The sequence below is a fragment of the Macrobrachium nipponense genome, chromosome 47 (assembly GCF_015104395.2).
Source record: "Macrobrachium nipponense isolate FS-2020 chromosome 47, ASM1510439v2, whole genome shotgun sequence".
Classification (NCBI taxonomy): domain Eukaryota; kingdom Metazoa; phylum Arthropoda; class Malacostraca; order Decapoda; family Palaemonidae; genus Macrobrachium; species Macrobrachium nipponense.
The window spans coordinates 14401008-14420858 of NC_087222.1; the positions used below are offsets into that span (position 1 = coordinate 14401008).

General features: G+C 38.9%; 1 protein-coding gene across 3 annotated transcripts in view; it reads right to left on the bottom strand.

Moving 5' to 3' along the window:
* Window positions 1-394: 394 nt before the first annotated feature.
* LOC135204722 (gastrula zinc finger protein XlCGF8.2DB-like) overlaps window positions 395-19851 on the bottom strand; it is a 320344-nt gene continuing 300887 nt past the window's right edge. For all 3 annotated transcript variants that reach the window (XM_064234876.1, XM_064234877.1, XM_064234878.1), the window contains one exon: window positions 395-5328. In XM_064234876.1, the coding sequence (XP_064090946.1) occupies window positions 3969-4982 (1014 nt within the window). In that variant the 5' untranslated portion in view covers window positions 4983-5328 and the 3' untranslated portion in view covers window positions 395-3968. The remainder of the gene's footprint in view (window positions 5329-19851) is intronic.

Here is a 19851-nt window from a genome sequence, read left to right on the forward strand (position 1 = left end):
CACTTCAGACTGGTTAACCTAAAACAAAATACTACTCAGTCCACTGTAGTATTTAGTGAGCTGATACAAGGAATTATTGGTTTACATTACCAAATGCTGTAGGCAACATTTTTTGTATAAGATTAAACAACCAGAACATATAAAAAAATGATCATATAAAAAATGCACCAAAATTTCATTGAAGTTTAATGAAGATATCAATCCTTTCTTTTCCTTTTTCCACTAAGAATAACATTTCATGATAATATTCAAGCTTACAACTACATATACAAGTGCATATATGCACAATGCTGAATAATAAAAGGAAAAAAACTTCGTGTCAGCCAAAGATAATACTAATTCTTTATTTGGAAATCATACAAAAAATACACAAGAACTAAGAAGATGTGGAGAAGGCAAATGAAAGTTTCTTAACCTAGCACTGTACAGTGTTCATTGAAAACAATTGTAAGAAAAAAACAGTTATTTATTTTACCTTTGCATAAAGGTTACACAACCATTTTGCATCAAATTCACTCTGGCTAAAATACTTTGGCTCTGCCTTGACTTCTAATAAAGACTCTGCAAATGAAGAGCCTTCATCTGCATTTTCAGTGAGACCCTCCTCCAGATTCTCCTTCTCTTCTTTGAGTAACAGCAATGATGATGGTCATCAATTGGATCATAAAAATATGTGGCTTTTCTTTTTATCGTCCCTTAGGTTGCTGTTGCCTTTTTTTCTATAGATTTAGCAGACAAGTTCACAATAATTATCTCCCTATCAAGTGCAACTTACTTTGGGGTGCAAAACATAAACAAATCTGTCAGTGCAACTGAACATCCTCTCTGATGAGTGACTTTGCTTGTGCATTTTGATACAAGAAAAACAGTCTGGCATTCAGAGCCAATGACTGTGATTTGCAGAATACAAGACAAAAGTACAACATGCAGTGTAAATGAACAATATCTATCCTTCATGAGTGCTCACATATGTTATGAATCTACAAGAGAAAAACTGTTTCAACATCGTGTGGAAGTATGACGCCTTTCTTCTGAGTTAACACATTCATTCTAAGATGAACCTAATGAAAAAACCCAATGAAAAAGAGCTCTTGGAAACCAAGTACAGATACAGGATATGACTTCTTTCTAGCAGGAGTTTTCACACACCTTTTGAGACACCTTCATTCAAAACAGACGCAGGAGTCAAGTTAAATAAAATCATGTAATAAAAACTACTTGGACAGAGATCAAGTAAACAGTTTCTGTCTAGTGTGAATTCTCGTGTCTTTTGAGAGGACTTGGTTGAGAAAACTTCTTTGACATGTAGAGCAACAATGTGGTTTCTCTCTGGCTTATGTTATTCTTAATTTTCAATTTATATCAGGGGTGCAATGGGCTCCAGCCTGGGGTCTATGATTGCACCTTCATATTCCACTAGCCTTATATCCAAGGGCTCGTTTCAAGGTGTTTACCATCGCTTTGAGGGCAGCAATCTGCACCTCATTTATACTGGGGAATTTCATATAACCTGAAGATATTTTCTCCGGTTTTTGTTTATAAGTCCTGTTGCTCCTACCACCAAAAGTATTGTTTTTTCTATTTCCTTCAGTTCCCATGTGCTTTTCAGGTCATTCTTCAGGTCTTGGCATTTTGTTATTTTATGCCTTTAAGCTCTATTGAGGCCAAAGTCACTGGGTACTGTCACATTTATAATCTTTGCTGTTTATTCCTCATTGTTCCAGATGGCAATAGCAGGTCTTATAGCACCTCCTTCTATATATCTTCCTGTTGGACGTGATTGGATGTGGTTCATACTCCCACACTTTTTCTTTCACTTCAGTTCTGTATTCTTTACATATTTTCCAATGTATATATTTACAGATCTTGTTGTGGCGGGCTGTGTAGTGACCATCTGCAAGCAGGGTTTCACAGGCTTATATCAGATGATTCCCAATCTCACCCACTGCATGACAAAACCTACACTGGTCATTTGCTGATATACCCACCATTTTCTTGAAGCTGTTTGTCAGGAGGCCTTGAACTTGTGCTCCTATTCTCAGTCTTTCTCCATCATAACCTAGATCTCCATTTCTTATCCATCTGAGTGACTCTTCTTTGTCTATTTAACTTTTTTCCAGTTCGTCTTGAAATCTTCCTGCCCTTCCATGGTCTTTCCACCTTTCCATTCTAAGTTTTTCCTCTCTGTGACTGTATTTCTGCTTGGTCTTCCTGGCTATCGTTTTTGCTGGAGTCTGTTCAGTACCCTCTGTGTCTTCCAGCAAATCTCCTGCGAAGTTCTTAGCCTGTTTTGTTACTGATGTTAGTTGGCTCAGGGCTCTATTATGGTGTTGGGCAACCTTTTTATGTTTTCATCCTCAGAGCTTTTTAAGTACTACCCTTGACTTATTATTGCTGCTCTGTAGGGTTGGTTGATCTCAGCCAGGCCTAATCCACCTTCTCTGTGAGGGAGGTATATTATGTCCATACACTGGTGTCTGTATATGACTTAATGTAGGGTGAGAATCTTTTAATATCCATCCTGTCTAACTCACTTTGTGCCCAGTCTATAATGCCAAAACCACATGCCACCAATGGTATTATTGCCAGCTGGTTTATGACAGTGGTCTTGTTCTTTGGTGTTAATTCTTGAGGTGGCTGATGTATTCTTTCTTTATCTTTTCTCTCACTTTTTTTGTGTTCTATACCAGTGTTTTCTTCTATTCCCAAGTACTTATATGCAGAATCCTCCGCCAGGTCTTCAACAGATATGCCTTCCTCTACTTTTATACCTTTTGATGTTACTCTCTTCCCTCTCTTTATTGTACTCTTGGCACACTTGTCCAACCCAAATTCCATGCAGGTGTCATTTGAAAATTGGTGGACTGTCCTAACTTGTTCTTCCAGTTTTTCTTCTGAATCTGCAAACAACTTCAGGTCATCCATGAAGAGCAGGTGGTTCACTCTTTTATTCTCTTTTCTGCTTTTACTTTTACTAAGGTCACAGCCAGCGTTAATGTTGCTCAAGATTTTACTAAGCAGATCTATGGTCAAGCAGAATAGAAGTCGTGAAAGGATCTTTGGATTTTTATGTCTGGAATTACTATCTGGCCCTCAGAGTGTTTTAGACAGAGAGTGGTCTTCCACTTACTCATCTGTGCTGCCAAGAAAGATCTTATTTCCTCATTGATGTTGTCTAATTCCATATATTTGAATATCCAGGTGCACGGCACAGAGTCAAATGCCTTCTTGTACTCTATTCAAGCCATTTTATGATTCCTTTGTCTTTTCTTACAATCTTCTAATATTGTTTTGTTTATTAGCAGTTGATCTTTAGTGCCTAATTTGTTTCTTGTGCATCTCTTTCGTTCTTTTTCCATATATTTGCCTTGATCTTGTTGTGAGCTACTCTTGAGAAAGCTTGTGCATAAGTGTGATGTAGTGCTGTGATCTTTTTAAGCCAGAAATTTGAGATCTTGCCTGTTGCTGGGGTCTTGAAATGACAATATTCTTTTAGTTGTTACTTTTTCGATGATGAAGCTTATTGGTGGCATTTGCTATTTCTGGTTGTTCTTCTGCCTAATGGTGTCAATCCATGAATTCTCTTGGTTTTGTCTAGGGTCTTCAAACAGTGGCTTCCAAAATCTCTCACCGTCTTCCTTACTTGGCGGTGTTCGTACCTCCAGTTTCTTTCGTCATGTTTCTATATACAATCCTTGGATTTTCACCAAACTGCCTATTTATCTGTTTTACTTTTATCTCCTGTTATTTGTTTCCTATTTGTGAAGCTAGAGCCTTTATATTGGCTTTGTGTTCTGCCAGTTTTCCATTCATTTGTTCATCCCCTATTCTGTATTTTTTCTTTATTTTCCTTATTTTCTTGAGTAGATTTTGTGAGTGATTTTGACCTCTCATATAGTTGGTAATTTGAGAGATCTCTACCCTTAACTGGTTTATTTTATTTTATTTTTCCTCTCCAGTATGCAATCTCATATGACGTGTAAGATGATGTTTTTGGGAAAATCCTTTCCCACAATCCTTGCACATGAATGGCTTCTCATATGTCTTGTAAGATTTGGTTTCAGGGAAAATGCTTTCCCACATTCATTGCACGTGAATGGCTTATCTGCAGTATGGGTTCTCATATGAATTGTAAGATGATGTTTTTGGGAAAATCCTTTCCCACAATCCTTGCACATATATGACTTCTCTCCAGTATGAAATCTCATATGACTTGTAAGACTTGGTTTCTGGGAAAATGCTTTATCACATTCATTGCACATAAATGGCTTCTCTCCAGTATGCAATCTCATATGTCTTGTAAAATTTGGTTTCTGGGAAAATGCTTTCCCACATTCATTGCACATATATGGCTTCTCTCCAGTATGCAATCTCATATGTCTTGTAAGATTTGGTTTCTGGGAAAATGCTTTCCCACATTCTTTGCACATAAATGGCTTCTCTCCAGTATGGATTTTCATATGCCTTGTAAGAAGTTGTTTGTGGGCAAATCCTTTCCCACATTCCTTGCAAATGAATGGCTTCTCTCCTGTATGGATTCTCATATGAACTATAAGATTATGTTTCCAGGAAAATGCTTTCCCACAGTCATTGCATATGAATTTCTCTCTGGTAGGATTTGTGATATCATTTGTAAGATTAATTTTTTTGTAAAATGCTTTCTCACAGTCAGTGGATACGAAAGGCTTCTCTCCATTATCACAGATCCTTCTTTCTTGTTTTACTTCCTTTTTGCAAGTTTGTGGATGTTTTTCATTCACTGTTGACTCCATTTCGTATGAATATTCATCATCTTCATTAGACTCATAGAATTCCTCTGACTCTATTTTGATGTCCATCAATGGATCCTGAGACAAAAAGTCTTCATCACTGGTTCCACTAAAGGCAGCCAAGTTGCTGTTTTCTTGATTTATGGAAGGTAGTGATAATGCACCTTTAGTTTCACTTTTCAAAGGAAATTCTAAAGAATGTCCTGGATTCATTTTAGCTTTATGTCCTGTCCTGCTCTGTAATGACAATGTGTTCAATTCACAAGTCCAACATAAAATTGTTTATAAATAATTACCGAATAAATATGTTAAAAATTAAGTACAATATCTTGAAGGACTACAACCAGATGTCACTGCTGATGTATGAATCTAATATTCAAAACAAATTTTACTTGTTTAAATTTGTTAAATATGCGTACAATAATTCACTGTTGTCTCATACACTTTAAGAGTTGCTATTGGTAATGTTCCATGTAGTACCATTAAACAACATGCATTTCCCAAAATCCTGATGCTAATCAAAACTGACGAAGGAAGGAAGGTTCTTCTGAGGGAGAATCTGAAATCAAAGAATGCAACACAGAGTTAGGAAATATAATGCCAGAACTGAAGCAGCAAAATAATAAATCAAATTCAATTCAGGTTCCCATAAAGGTCTCAGACCAACTAACAAAACATGCATTTGATAGTTCTATCCAAACATGAAAACAATCCTACTAAACATTATCCAGACACAGGATCAAAACATTCCTGAGGCAACAATGCAACAATAGATTAACAGTTAATATTGATGCCCACCACCTCACATCTGTAAACCTTCTTAGCTTGACATTACAATACAAATTACTTATGAACATATCTTATTTACAAATCAAAAGGCCAAGAACAGAAAATGCAAGAGACCAGCATAAGAGTTTTGTGGGGTAACAGCAGGAAGGGTACAGTATATAGGGAATGCTTAATTATATGTGATCCAGCTATACATAACACCTTATTATCCACAGATGCAGTAGATAATAAGAAGAAAAAATAGTAAGGGTGAATTGAGTAGTAATTTGAAGAGATGAAAATTTTCAAATTAGTTTCACTGATTGTTATTGTGGATACAATGCATGAGTAGCTATTATAACCAGCAACTCTGATGACAGTCTTGGAAGGTATGTGCTGCTACATTTCTTCAAATATGGACATTTTTTTTCAGAGCTATACGAACCAGAGCTTTTTATGAAGAGATCTTTCAGTGAAGTTTTTGGAAATGGTTAACTGGTGGTTATGTTAAGTATATCTAGTTTTACCAGACTACTAAGTGATTACAGCTCTCCTAGGGCTGGCCCAAAGGATTAGATATTTTTATGTAACTAGGAACCAATTGGTTACCTAGCAATGGGACCTACAGCTTATTGTGGGATCCGAACCACATTAAATCGAGAAATGAATTTCCATCACCAGAAATAAATTCCTCTGGTTCCGTGTTGGCCGAGCCGAGAATCAAACTTCGGACCACCAGATTAGTAGCCAAAACTGGTGGTTTTAAGAGAGTGAGTAAAGTTAATGAACAAAGAGGGGTGGGCTGCGATGGGAGATATGATATAAGGGGTTTATGTTTGTATACTTATTACAGCATTTTCCTCAATAGTTTGTCTGCATATGCATGGCTTGTGACATGGCATATATTCACATTTAACTCCAGCCCAACCAAAAAAAAAAAATCTACATGAATTCATACATACTAAATAAAAAAAATGAATACGTAAAAAGCCCTTTTGGTTTCAATGCTGCAAAGGGGTGGAATAACTACAAATTTTTTTAAGTAATGTGTTTTTATTTTTCCTATACAAACCAGAAGGTCTTTTCATATGGATATAATTGCAGCGCAAGTTGGGAAAACAGCCGTTTTTTGATTTTAAATAAAGTGGTTAACTATCAACGGTAGGGTGGGGTCCCCCCCCCCCGCCTCCCGCCTACCTCATCCTTAAGCTTCACTTAACCTTTTGGCTCAGGTAGCAGAATGAGGGGTGACTTGAGGTGAGCAAATTTATGTAAAGACCTGAAGGTTTGCATGTTAAGAAAAAGTACAAATTACTTAAAAATATTTGTAGTCTGTTCCTAAACAATATAATCTTCGTTCTCTACATAAGAATTACTTGTTGGGTGAAAGGATTCTGAGTAAATATCTGAACTGAATGGTACCTCAATTCACCTAGGGCCAACTTCCTTGTCATGTAGAGGCAGAGGAAGGAGCCTGTGCCTCTGACCTGTTGAGCTTATGTGATGTTAAAAACTGCAGACTTCTGGGCCTTACAAATTAATGGGGCATGTATAGCATCATTTATAAAAAGGATGCGATGAACCTCTCGTGTCAGAGACAATAAAAGAATAATAAAAACAATAGATGGGTTTTTTATATAATTGTCAGCTCCACTCCCCCCTTTTGCTAGACTTCTAGATTATAGACAGGGTACAGTACTCAATATATAGCTCACCTGCATCACACACCAACCTTCCCTCTGCCCTACAAGCAGGAAGGAAGGGTATAAAAAAATAAAGGGAAGAGAAGGAGGCCAGTCACTCACTCACACTCTCTCCTTGTGACTGAACAACTTAGGTGAGATGCTACCTGTCTCTCTAGGGAAGCCGGGTGAGTTACACAACTTGTTGACCGGTCATCAGAGGACCCAAGGAAAAAATGTCCATAAACCCATGGGCAATGTCCCTAAGGTAGAAGGATGTGAATGTAGTTTTTCATGGAACACACTCCCACCCTTAGTACTTATGGAAATGATAGGTTCTTCCAGAATGCAAGGGACAGACCAATGCCCCTAACCTTGTAAGCTCTTACTTAGAAAGTGCTCCTAACTACCTCGTCAAAAGTAGAGTATGCTCTTTTGATTTTCTCACCAAGCCAAAAAATAATCTTGTTCTTGGGACACCTCTTCCTTGGTCGAGCCAGCACTAACAAAGAGTCGTCGACACTCAGGACAGAGATGTCGAAACCTCTTTAGATAGCACCACAACACTCGAACTGGACACAGTAGTATATTGTCTTGATCACTAACAGCAAAGTCCTCTAGGAAGGGGATAAAATATAACTTTAATCTGGTGTCAGGAACTGGCGAATTCTGAGTCTTCATTACGAATTCTGGACAAACTAGAGCATGAAAGATCCTCATCCCTTCAAGTGTTTAACACTGAAGGGAAGTCCATGAAGTTCACCAACTCTCTTTGCCAAATGCCAGGGTAAGCAAGAACACAGTCTTGAAGGTCAGATCCCTGTCTGACACTCTCGTAAAGGCTAGGGTGTCACAAGTCAAGCTCTGTAAGACAAGAGTCACATCCCACTCAGGGGAATTGAATTCCCTGGGAAGGCAAAACTGTTTGAAGCTTCTCAATAGCTTGGAGATCTCCACAAGGAAGAGAGGTCGACACCCTTCAAACAAAGGATTAGTCCAAGGGCAACTCTGTAGCTCCTGAACGCTGACACGTAGAGAAACTTCTCTTGGCGAAGAAAGACAAGAAAGTCTGCGACATACTGAAGAGGAGATCCGATCAGAGAGATACCCCATCGACGACACCAACAACAGAAGATGACCCATTTCCTCTGGTACACAGCTGCTGAAGATTTACAAAGGTATTCAGACGTCTTGGTTGCTGTGTGACAAGAAAATACCTCTCGCTTGCAAAAGATGGTGGATAGTCTTCAGGCATGAAGTGACAGTTCTCTCACAGCCTGGTGATACATCTCTATGAGCGGCTGGCACAGTAGGTTGTACCAAGCAGGAATCTCTCTTGGTACCTAGGGAAGTAGAGCAAGCAGGTCTGGATACCACTCGGCAAGTGGTCACTTAGTAGCAACAAGGGTCATCTGAAATTTGTGGTGATCATGACCCTGCTGATCACCCAATGAATCAGACAAATGGAAGAAATAGCATAGGGCTTTGTAGATTGTCCCATGGGTGTTGGAAAGTGTCTTCTATTGCTGTCCCTGGTCTGCACAACAGAACAGAACGCCAGGAACTGTTGTGCAGGGTTGCAAAGAGGTCTATGGCTAGTAAACCCCAAAATATTGAACAATCTTTCTATAATTGTCCCTATCTCCTGACCCTGGCGACTGAGTTTGTCTGCCACTATGTTCTGGTTCTCTGGGATTTACCTGGCTGACAGCTCTACTGATTGTGCTACCGCCCACTCATTATCCTTCATTGCCAACATGTGGAGCTGAAAGGAAACCAATTCCTCTGCTTGTTGACCTATGACAATACTGTACAGTTGTACAGTATTGGCAGGTTAGGGTTGTCAACACGGTCTAGATACAACAGGTCAGCCAGCGTGCAGCTTTGGGTATGAATCCCCAATACCGTGACGTCACGCACCCTGGTCTCTCACGCGTGGTTAACCAAAACAATACTTTTATTTGCTACCCATAATCATAAAGTGAACAACAGGAGTTGTTGTGTGCCCATATATCTTTTTATTAATTCATTTATTCCATTATGATAATGCCAAGTAACTACCATCGATTTCCAAAAGAAGAAACGCCATAAAAAGACCATTTGGTACATGTTTGTTGTCTTGGCGGATAGAATAAACATTGTGTTCTCATTTCTTACTAATCAAATTAGTAAAAAATGGTTTTATTGACTCTGGTTTTTTCCTTAATAATGGAGAGTGTATCTCAGATTCTAGCATACGAGAAATGCTTAGTAAAACAAAACAGACTATGGGCTTGCATATAAGATCAATGAAGTGCATTTAAGTGTAACTGGTCAACAAAGACAGCGCGTTAAATTAGCAGTGAAACTGGTGTCTACATCATGTGCCAATTCAGTAAAATATGTAGGGGACTGTTGAAGTGTCAAAACTGGAGTGAAAAGTTCTGTTTTATTCTTTTAATAATGAATTATGGGCTTGAAATCATGAATTATTCTTGCATGTATGGGGAGTTTGGTAAAAGCAGTGCTTTTTGGTATTTAGGTAGAAAAACAAACAGGTAAATTGCTGCAAGGTCATCGAGGTAATGAGTATTATGAGTAATGAGTTAAAACTCCTAATGCAAATATATATATATATATATATATATATATATATATATATATATATATATATATATATCTATATATTCATTTCTAGAGAAAGGAATAATTTTTTCATACAAATCCACCATTGCTTTATTTAATATGTTAAAAGCCTCTCGTATTATTGGCTACTTGCTGACACGAGCATTAAATCAATATTGCCTAGAACATTTCTATAGTTGCATAAAGCAAATGGATGGTCATCATGATCATCCAAATACAGTGAATTTTAAATTCAGGCTTAGAAAGTTGTTGTTAGGGAAGGAAATGAAGGTAATAAGTGGAAAGTGTAATATCACCTATGTTGAAAAATCCCTTGAATCTGCCAATGAAGATGAATATGTAATAAAAGAAAGGGTTAGCTTTAAAAATATGTCTAACACATAGATTTTAGAAATTTAGATTTTTATTTAGGAAAAGATGATTTTTATGAGGAAGAAGACTCTTTTGATAGCAAACAGAAATAAAAAAAATAAAAAAAAGTTTATCGAGGGTGTAACTGAGGAGGAGGCCCTTTAATACATTGGGGGATATATTGTCAACAAAAATTGTGTGAAATACCCTGAGTTAAGAAATAAGAATAAATAAATACCAATGAATGATACTTGGATAGACTGTTAGTAGGGAGGAGTTTGCATGCACCTTCTAGTTCTTTTTTTTTTTTTTTTGCAGTTACTACTACTGCAGGAGATCTCTACTGCTGTACACAGGCTAGCACTCATGGAGGGCAAACGTTGTTTTAAAAATATTTGCTTTACATCAGAAAAAATCTGATATTGAAGTTCCTGACGTTGTTATTGCTTTTTTTTTTTTTGTAAAGATATCAGCATATTTTCGAATATCTTAATTTGATAAAGTATACGAAACGTCAGGGGCAACCATGCAGGGAGGCACTAAGACAAAAAATTAATGTTGTAATTTGATAAAATATTTTCAAAAGGCAAATGTTTTATATACATTCTTTTGATGCTTGAAAGATCACATTTTCAAAAACATTCTCTTAAGAATAAAGAAAAAAAAATCTTGACTGTGTGTTAGACCTACGTTCCTAATGGTTCTAACCACCACGCTCCCTCAGATGACGTAGGTGTGCAGAAGAGGCTTAAAATTGCGGAGCTGTCTGGCTGACCTGTTCTATCTAGACCGTGATTGTCGACCACCTCGCGCAAGGGGGATTTTCCCGTAAGTTTGGCACGGCTATAAAAATACTCATAAATGCTTACCTCTAGAGTTTAAACACAAAATATGACCTTAACCATGCTCCATAAGTCTTAAGCTAACTTTTGAATAAAATTAAAGTTACTGTAATTTCACTTAAAAGTTAGCTTAATACATTACCCTTAAAAAAAGTAAATGATTTGTAAAACTATATGAGTGTATGAAAATTACAGACATACAACAGAGAAAGAGAGAGAGAGAATTATTATTTTCATTATTCAATGTAATTTAATTTAAACATAAAAGCTTGAAAACTTATAAATCACTTATGGAATTAAACAAACACTTTTGCAAGTTTCTTCAAGAGTATGAAAATGTTGTATTTCCTTTTGCATGTCTTTGAAATACTCTTGTATGGTAAATGGTTATGTTCCAATGAAAAGTTTGTGCTATTAAGAATTCGCACAACTCGAATAGCGTAAGATTGAAGTATTACTGTATTGTTGATATAAACACTATGGAGTGGCCCCCATCACCGGATCCTGAATCTCCTGTAGAGCCAAAAATGCCACCTTGAGATCCAGATGTGGAGCTGTCTAAAGTCCTGGTTCCACACACCTGAAACCAGCAACTCTTCCAGGTGTGTGTTATCCCTCAGTCAATGTATCGACGAACAGAAGCATCTCGGGATTGGAACCACCAGGATAAGTCCTTCCTTGCTTCCTCTGAGAAAGGCATCTGTAAGAATGGGGACTCCCTTACGGAGACCAAAACTCCTTCATTCTCCACTGAACAGAACGAAGGTGATGCTACTCAGAGGGGCCAGCTTCTCCAAGGATGACAGGTGACCCAGAAGGACTTGGCACTGCTTAGGTGGTTCTCTGATCTTGCTGATACGCGAGTCTGAGGGGCAGACTCTTGATGCTGCCATATCTATCAGCATGGCTATATACCGATACTTTACCCGCTGCTTGGGTTGTGGTGGGATCACAGGCTCAAAAAAAAGCGGGCAAAAATCCCCCCCCCCCCCCCCCCCCCACCCAACACATAAACTTAACCAATCCGGCTGCCAAACTCTCCCTCAGCCACACTTTCCTCTTTACACTACGGAATACGTGCTCGACAATTGACCTACATACACAGAGACAACACAAACACATATACTCACTCAACTCCAGATACTCAGGGCTATGCTGTGCTGTCCGCTGGTCGAGGTCACTGAGACACCACCAACAACAAAGACATCAACCAAGCACCACAACCCCACAACACTACAACACGAAAGCCAAGGACCCCAACCCCACAACACAACAACAAACAAGGAATACAACCACAACTCAACAACACATCAAACATACAAGGAATACAACCACAACTCAACAACAAAACAAACAAACAAAGAACACAACCACAACTCACCAACACAACAACAAACAAGGAATACAACCACAACAAAAGACCACTGCACAAACAATCACTAACACAAAAAGGCAACACACACCCGCTAACAACACCAAGGAATCGCAACAGCTCACCAACAACAACCCTCAATAACTCACACATAACTCAACAGAAACTCATAAGCACAATAAATCTAACAACGCAGGCACAACAACTCCAAGCAACAACATCAAACTTAACAACAACTAAACAACAAATCAATAACACTCAACTTAACTGACTTTAAAAGTCTTTAACATTCTTCATAGACTGCTGTCGACAATATTGACCCTCACAGGCTCTGACTCAAAACTTTGATCTTAACAACTAAGTCCAGCTGCACCAGCAGACAACCCAGAACTCACCAACGGCCAATTCAATCGTTAACCACCATCCATCTCTCCCTCTCTCTCTCTCTCTCTCTCTCTCTCTCTCTCTCTCTCTCTCTCTCTCTCTCTCTCTCTCTCTTTCTCTCTCTCTCTCTCTCTTATGGAAAACCAAAACACAAATACATACTACACATCTCAACGTCAATACAAACCCCGAAACTTACTCTCTCTCTCTCTCTCTCTCTCTCTCTCTCTCTCTCTCTCTCTCTCTCTCTCTCTCTCTCTCTCTCTCTCAATCCTCAAGGACATTGTCAAATGGAACTCCCATAACTCCTCCATAGGGTGTGAGATCATCCTTTTCAAAAATGGCATTTTTATAATAAAATTAGATTTTACACATACTTACCATGTAGCTGAGTTTCCTACCCTGGCGGTCAAAATATTCTAAATTTTGTGGCGGGGCCACCATCGCTAGTGCAGTAGGTTCTCCACACACCAATTCTGTGTCAAATTTCTGTATTTGGGTCACATTATCATGGACGTCCTAAGAGATACAACAGACATTGAACAGAGGCGTTGTATACTATGTGCAACTGGCAACATGATATCAAGGAGGTTTGCCTTCTCTCACCGAGACATGAAACTGCTGCTCTTCCGCTCGTATTGCTACAGTATTTATGGGTGTTCCCACTGGACGGACTATACCGGAGAGACCATGAGCCATATCATTGTTGTGCACAATGACATTTTGAGATGCCTCACAAACACTCCTCGCTACCACTCCACCACACTGATGTTCATAAAAAAAACCCTGGACAACTTAAAAATCATTGTAAGGCAAACAGTGTTCAGTCTGATAACCCAAGTGAGAAACGGCAGCAATTTGTTCATACAAAGCATCCTAAGAAGTGAAGGAAGAAGATCTAAATTGTGGGAAAGATGGGAAAATGAAGTGTTTGTTCCCTAAATGACTTAATCTCTGTCTTGGTAAGGTGTGTCTTCTGCAGAATCTGTCATTATTATTATATTTAATATATGGTTATTGTTATTGCTGATATTTTACTTTTTCATTAATACTGTGAATTATCAAGTTAAAGTTTTCTACATTCAATTTTGTATTTAGCCCTTTGGACTTGACTACTGCAACCACATAAGGTCTCTAGCTGAAATTTATGTTATATAATCTTTTTCTCCAATATTATTGCTGTAACTATCAGTATTATGATTACTATCTTTTATACTACTTCAGCAACAGTGTGGATATTGCCGTTTATTCATTTTTTATTATGCATCTAGATTGTGTATGTTACTGTCTGTATTTTGTATATTCTATGTATATGGCCCGAGCTGAAATAAGGAATATTATTATAGTTATTTTTATTATTATTATTTACTCCCAACAGATGAAGCCACTTTGCCAGCGGAACCAGTATGGTACTGGTGACAGGCCAAAGCATAATGCCTGGAATTGGAGAACCTTTCCTAGAAAAACAAAATGGAGAAACTTTCTGGAATCCGGATGGACAGGGATGTGAAAATATGCATCCTTCATATCCAAGGTCACCATCTAGTCCCCCTGATGGATGGCAGATATCATCCACTGATTGATCTCCATGTGGAATTTCGTCTCGAGGACGAAATGATTCAAAGTGCTTACATCCAAAACTGGCCTTCAGCCCCCTAATGATTTCGGGACCACAAAGAATCTGTTGTAAAACCTTTCCAAGTTTTGATCTTCTACGAAACTTGCCCTGAAGAATCCGTCTTACATTTAGCAGACACATACTGATGATCCATGCAAGGAAACGACTCCAGGCTGTCCAGGGCAGAACGAGGGAGAGGAGCCAAGGAAACAGGAAGCGACATAGCGTAACTGCCTGTGGGTTGCAGACAGAAGACATCCTCTTTAGTCCTCTTAGAAGGAGGAGACTTATCCATATCCTTGGACTGTCTCTTGAGGAGGCGTGACATCTTGAAAGTGCACACAACAGATCATGAACACCAAAAGGGAGGCCTTTCCAGCGGCGCTCTGTCGACACCTGGGGATCGCCCGCTGGTTCAACTGAGGGGGCAAATGCCACTGGTCTCCCTTAGGCCGGGCAGGGTAGGTCAGCACAGGGCAGCATAGACGTGGTGCACACATTGAGAAGCAGTCTGTCATCCTATGCAGGTCCTGTGATCATGGCTGCCGCTTATGATTACCTGAGAAACCTCAGCTCAGAATCTGACTCGGAAAATGAATTGGAGAATACTTTGTGGTTATTATTATTATTATTATTATTATTATTATTATTTTGGTAGAATTAAGGATGGCAGAATTAAGCGAGTTGATTTTATATATTGTTTTTTCTATTTTCCTTACAATTCGCTTCTCAGGCTCAGTGATGTTTCTGAGTAACTGGGCAATATTCATATTGGGAATTTTCAAAAATTATAAATGCTGAAGGAATCTTTTAAATCTTAGGTTTAAGGGCTGGTATTGGTGCTGGTATAGCACGAGAGAATCCCCGAGACCTTCGAGCGAGATCCACGGCTTCGCCCAAGACCGGCCCGACCAATGAGAATTCAACTCTAGGTCCTAGCCGCTATAAATACCGTTCCGCAAACTTTCTTGCTACAGTCTCTTCAACCGACTCGTCAGAAGATGACCTTCGAGAAGGTCGAAACGTCACGTGATACCAGCTATACCAGCACCAATACCAGCCCTTAAACCTAAGACGACCCCGGCCCGAACTGAACTACGCCTACGGAATAATACCGGCACTGACGACGACCCCTGCTTGGCCTGGACCTGATATCTTGTTCTAATAAAAGATTCCTTCAGCATTTATAATTTTTGAAAATTCCCAATATGAATATGGGCCAGTTACTCAGAAACATCGCTGAGCCTGAGAAGCGAATTGTAAGGAAAATAGAAAAAACATATATAAAAATCAACTCGCTTAATTCTGCCTCCTTTTTCAACAGCATTTGCCTAAAAGAGGGTCTTCTACCAAAATAATAATAATAATAATCATACAGTCTCTGTACAATGAACCCATAAAAGGCGTAAAAGGAAAACGTTTTTATTAAAATATATTATATATATATATATATATATCGATATATATATATATATATATATATATGATATATATATATATATATATATATATATATATATATATATATATATATATATATATATATATATAAAGATATATATATATTATATATATATATATATATATATATATATATATATATATAAAGATAAATCCACGAAGGAAAAATAATCAGGCCACTGGTCTTCTTGCTCTTGTAGTAAACTTATTAGTGAAAACTAATAATTTACTACAAGAGCCTGATTATGAAAAACAATCCAGCCCCCGTGTTGCAGGACCCTCTCAAGAAAACTAACGTTGTCTACCAGTACAAATGCCCTGTCCGGGAATGCGCCGGCGCTTACATTGGTATGACGACTATGCGATTTTCGAAGAGGATATCCTGCCACGCTCGAGGAAGGCGCCATCCATAATCATGCCAAAAACGTCACAATACCAGGATAATTAGGAATGACATATTCCTAATATCAGAATTATCGATAAGGCAGCAGACCACCGTCGCCTCCGCCTCTTGGAGGCCCTACACATCGGGAAGGAGAGACCCAGCCTCAACACCACCCAAGAGACTTCACTCTCCCGACGGTGGCACGAAGGGCGCCGCCCTCGCCAGCACCATAGAGCCGATCGAACGGGCCAATCAGGTGCCCCCGTCTATCGGCAATGACCTTCCCATACTACGCTCCCAGTCTCCAGCGTCCGCACGAGAAGAGCAGTGCGAGCTTCCACCTCTGCAAGACGGCTTGACTCAGGGACTTAATCCTCTGTTCAGCCAATGAAAATGCAGCGCCCATCAGACAGAGCACCTGGACACAATAAATACCGCCGAACGACCCCATTTCAATCAGTTCAAGCTCACCTTTCCTTGAAAATGAACCGATGATACGGTTGGGAAACGTTGGAATTCCGTTACACCCTTAGACTAAGATTTGTTAACCACTTTTGTTATCATATCAATAATTATTATTTTTAGAAAACATTTCTTTCACCGAGATATGAACATCGCCAGCTATTAGCAAATATCAGCCCTGATGAGAAGAGAATAATAAGAAGAATTGAAAAGACCATATATAAAATCAATTCCACTGATGCTGCCATCATCTTTAACAAATAATAATAATAATAATAATAATAATAATAATAATAATAATAATAATAATAATAATAATAACAATAATATAATAATAATAATAATACCTTTATTCCACAATATTACAGTGGGTATTCTTACAATGTGAATTTGTAGGGGAAAGAGATCACTGTGTAGACGAGTGAGTACATGGCCAAGTGCATTTGGTTTAACATCTGAGTTCAGTGATGCAAGATTCAAGAATTATTTCAGATTAAGCTGAGAACAATTTGATGAGGTGCATATCATGATGCAAAGTGACATATCATCTGAAGGTTGCAACGCCCAAAAACCAATTGGGAGTAGAGAAAAACTGGCTGTTTTTAATGTCAGTTTTATTTTCCTTCATGTCTGTCTTTCTGCAATATAGGAATGGAGGAAAATATCCACTGATGAACAATTCCCTTTTCTTTTGACCTGCAATACTGCCTCCATAATGTCATTATAATGATAATCGTAAAAAGGAAAAATAACAGGGAAAACAGTGTTGATAAGCACTGGGGACTTTCCGAGAGATTCATCAGATATTAACAAAATCATCAGACATAATTGACTTTCACATCATATAATAATTTGGTGGAAAATCAGGGGATGTGTCCTGATACTGTTCTGAATGCACAGGGAGAGACTGTGATATGTCAGTTGTAGATGCATCAGTAGGCGTTTATGCACGACAAGTAGGACCATTGGATGAGTGGGAGGAATGGCTTTGGGGATAAGGAGACATGCCGACCAAGGTTTCTTCAGCATCTGAAACTATGCGAAATACATCCCAATTTATCTTGTGCTGTAAGGCTGGTGGCATTTTTGTCGTCGTTGTGTACATGGTCAAGATTAAATTATAAAGGGGATCTCTTGCTTCCTGTCCAAATTTTACCTCAATTTTTTTCCTATCAAGTGCTCTCTGTTTAACTCTCTCTTCATGATTTATTAAGATCGATTCCTTGAGCACAGCAGTAACATCATTCTGATTTTTCTTTACTACTCTTGCATGAGCTGTAGGGTCAACAATACTCTCACTGCCATCATCTCATTCATCGTCGAGTCAGGGATTTTAACGTGAAGCAGTGCTGAGTTGTGGGTTCCCTTCTTCGACCGAACTATCATTATCATCAAATGTCCGTATGCTCCTCTCATTGTCAGTCAGAGGATGATATCATGTGGATTACTGAGCAAATTGCTTCCTGTGCCGCATGTGCGCAGAAAACTGCGTTTCAAACACTGCGTGATGCAGGCCAGAGCAGGTCTGCCCCTGCACTGTGCTGTCCCGCTTGACAATGTGCGTGCTTCCATTTAAAATAGTGAAATGCAGTTTTCTGCCCTGCTCTGTGCTGCGTTGCCTGTGTCGCCTGTGTCTCAATGTGCACCTGGCCTTAGACCTCTGGTATGTCTTCTCCCCGGTGTGGGGGAGTGGAACGGTGATGTTCGTCTAGGAGCACCGGTGGGCCAGACAGCCACCTCCTCTACACAATCACTGTGCACTGCACAAACACTAAATTGACTGCCTTTTTCCATCAACGCTTTAACAAAAGCACCAAGTTCCATCATCAACTCGCTAAAAATTCAAACTCCTTATCAAATTCTGATTCGAGGCTGCAATGGTGTTGGGATCGGGAGCAAGCGAACCTGGAATAGGAGTTAATGGCACAGGAGCAGGATGAGAAAGGATTGAAGAAGCAACAGGAATTATAGGCAAAACAATAATGCTATCTTCTACTAATTCAGCAGCTTGAACATCATCTAAACTAGATTTAATTTCTGCCTGAGCAGCTGCTTTCCTCTTTCTGTTCATATCCATATTGTCCTGACCTAAAAATTTACCATTGCTTGTCGTCCCATTCACAACATTCAGCACAAGTAATTTCTTTCTTGCACTCTTGACCTGTACATTTACTACATCTGGTATGTGGATCATAACAAGATTTAGATAACCTGGTCTTAAAATCATCTGCACAAATCCAAACACTAGTTCTCCTAAAATCAGACATATTTGAAAGAATGTGCTATCACAAAACAAAACAGAGAACTTCACCAAGAACTCTGAACTCATCAACACAATACACTGAAGAAGGCTGCCTAAATCCACCGATGTTCACTGGGAGTCGGTTTTGTTGAGCAGTATGGAAGATTGAGGCAGAAAAGTAATACAAAAAAGAAGAGGCTCAATTATAAAACAGGAGAAGTTTAAATATCACAATTTTTAAAAATTAATTGTATTTTTCCTAACTATACAAACCTGAGGTCCTTTACGTCAGGAATTACTTCCTGAGTATGCTAGAAATTGGTTGTAAGAGAATAACAACAAGGTAGTTGGGCAGTAACTGCTTGTTCCCTAGTTGGGACTCCCGCCCGCCCAGATGTAAACATTCCACTTTGCTTTAGGCCCAGGAACAGATTAAAGGGTGGCATGAGGAGGGCATAAATGTGAAAGGACCTCAGGTCTGTATAGCTAGGAAAATTACAATTTACTTTTAAAATTTGTGATTTGTTCGTACACATAATACAAACCATCAGTCCTTTACATAAGGAAGACTCACTGATTGGTGGGAGGAATCTGATAGAGTCTTGTGAACAGACTGGTGTTCGCCCAACCAAGATTCCCAAACAGGTCATAAGACCAAAGGAGGAGGGGGGGGGGGGGAGAATCTTGCCTCTGTCCAATTGATCAAAGTATGAGAACTGCGAGACCAGTGGCCAGACCTCTGGACCAATTCATAAGAGGGAGACAAGTGTAGCCTCTTATGAATAGCAAACAAGAACTTATAGTCGGAAGCAAGAAGACAAATATACAAGTATCGGCTTTGTCTTATGGTTAATGTCCTCTTCCCCCCTTGTTTGTTAGGGAAGAGATGG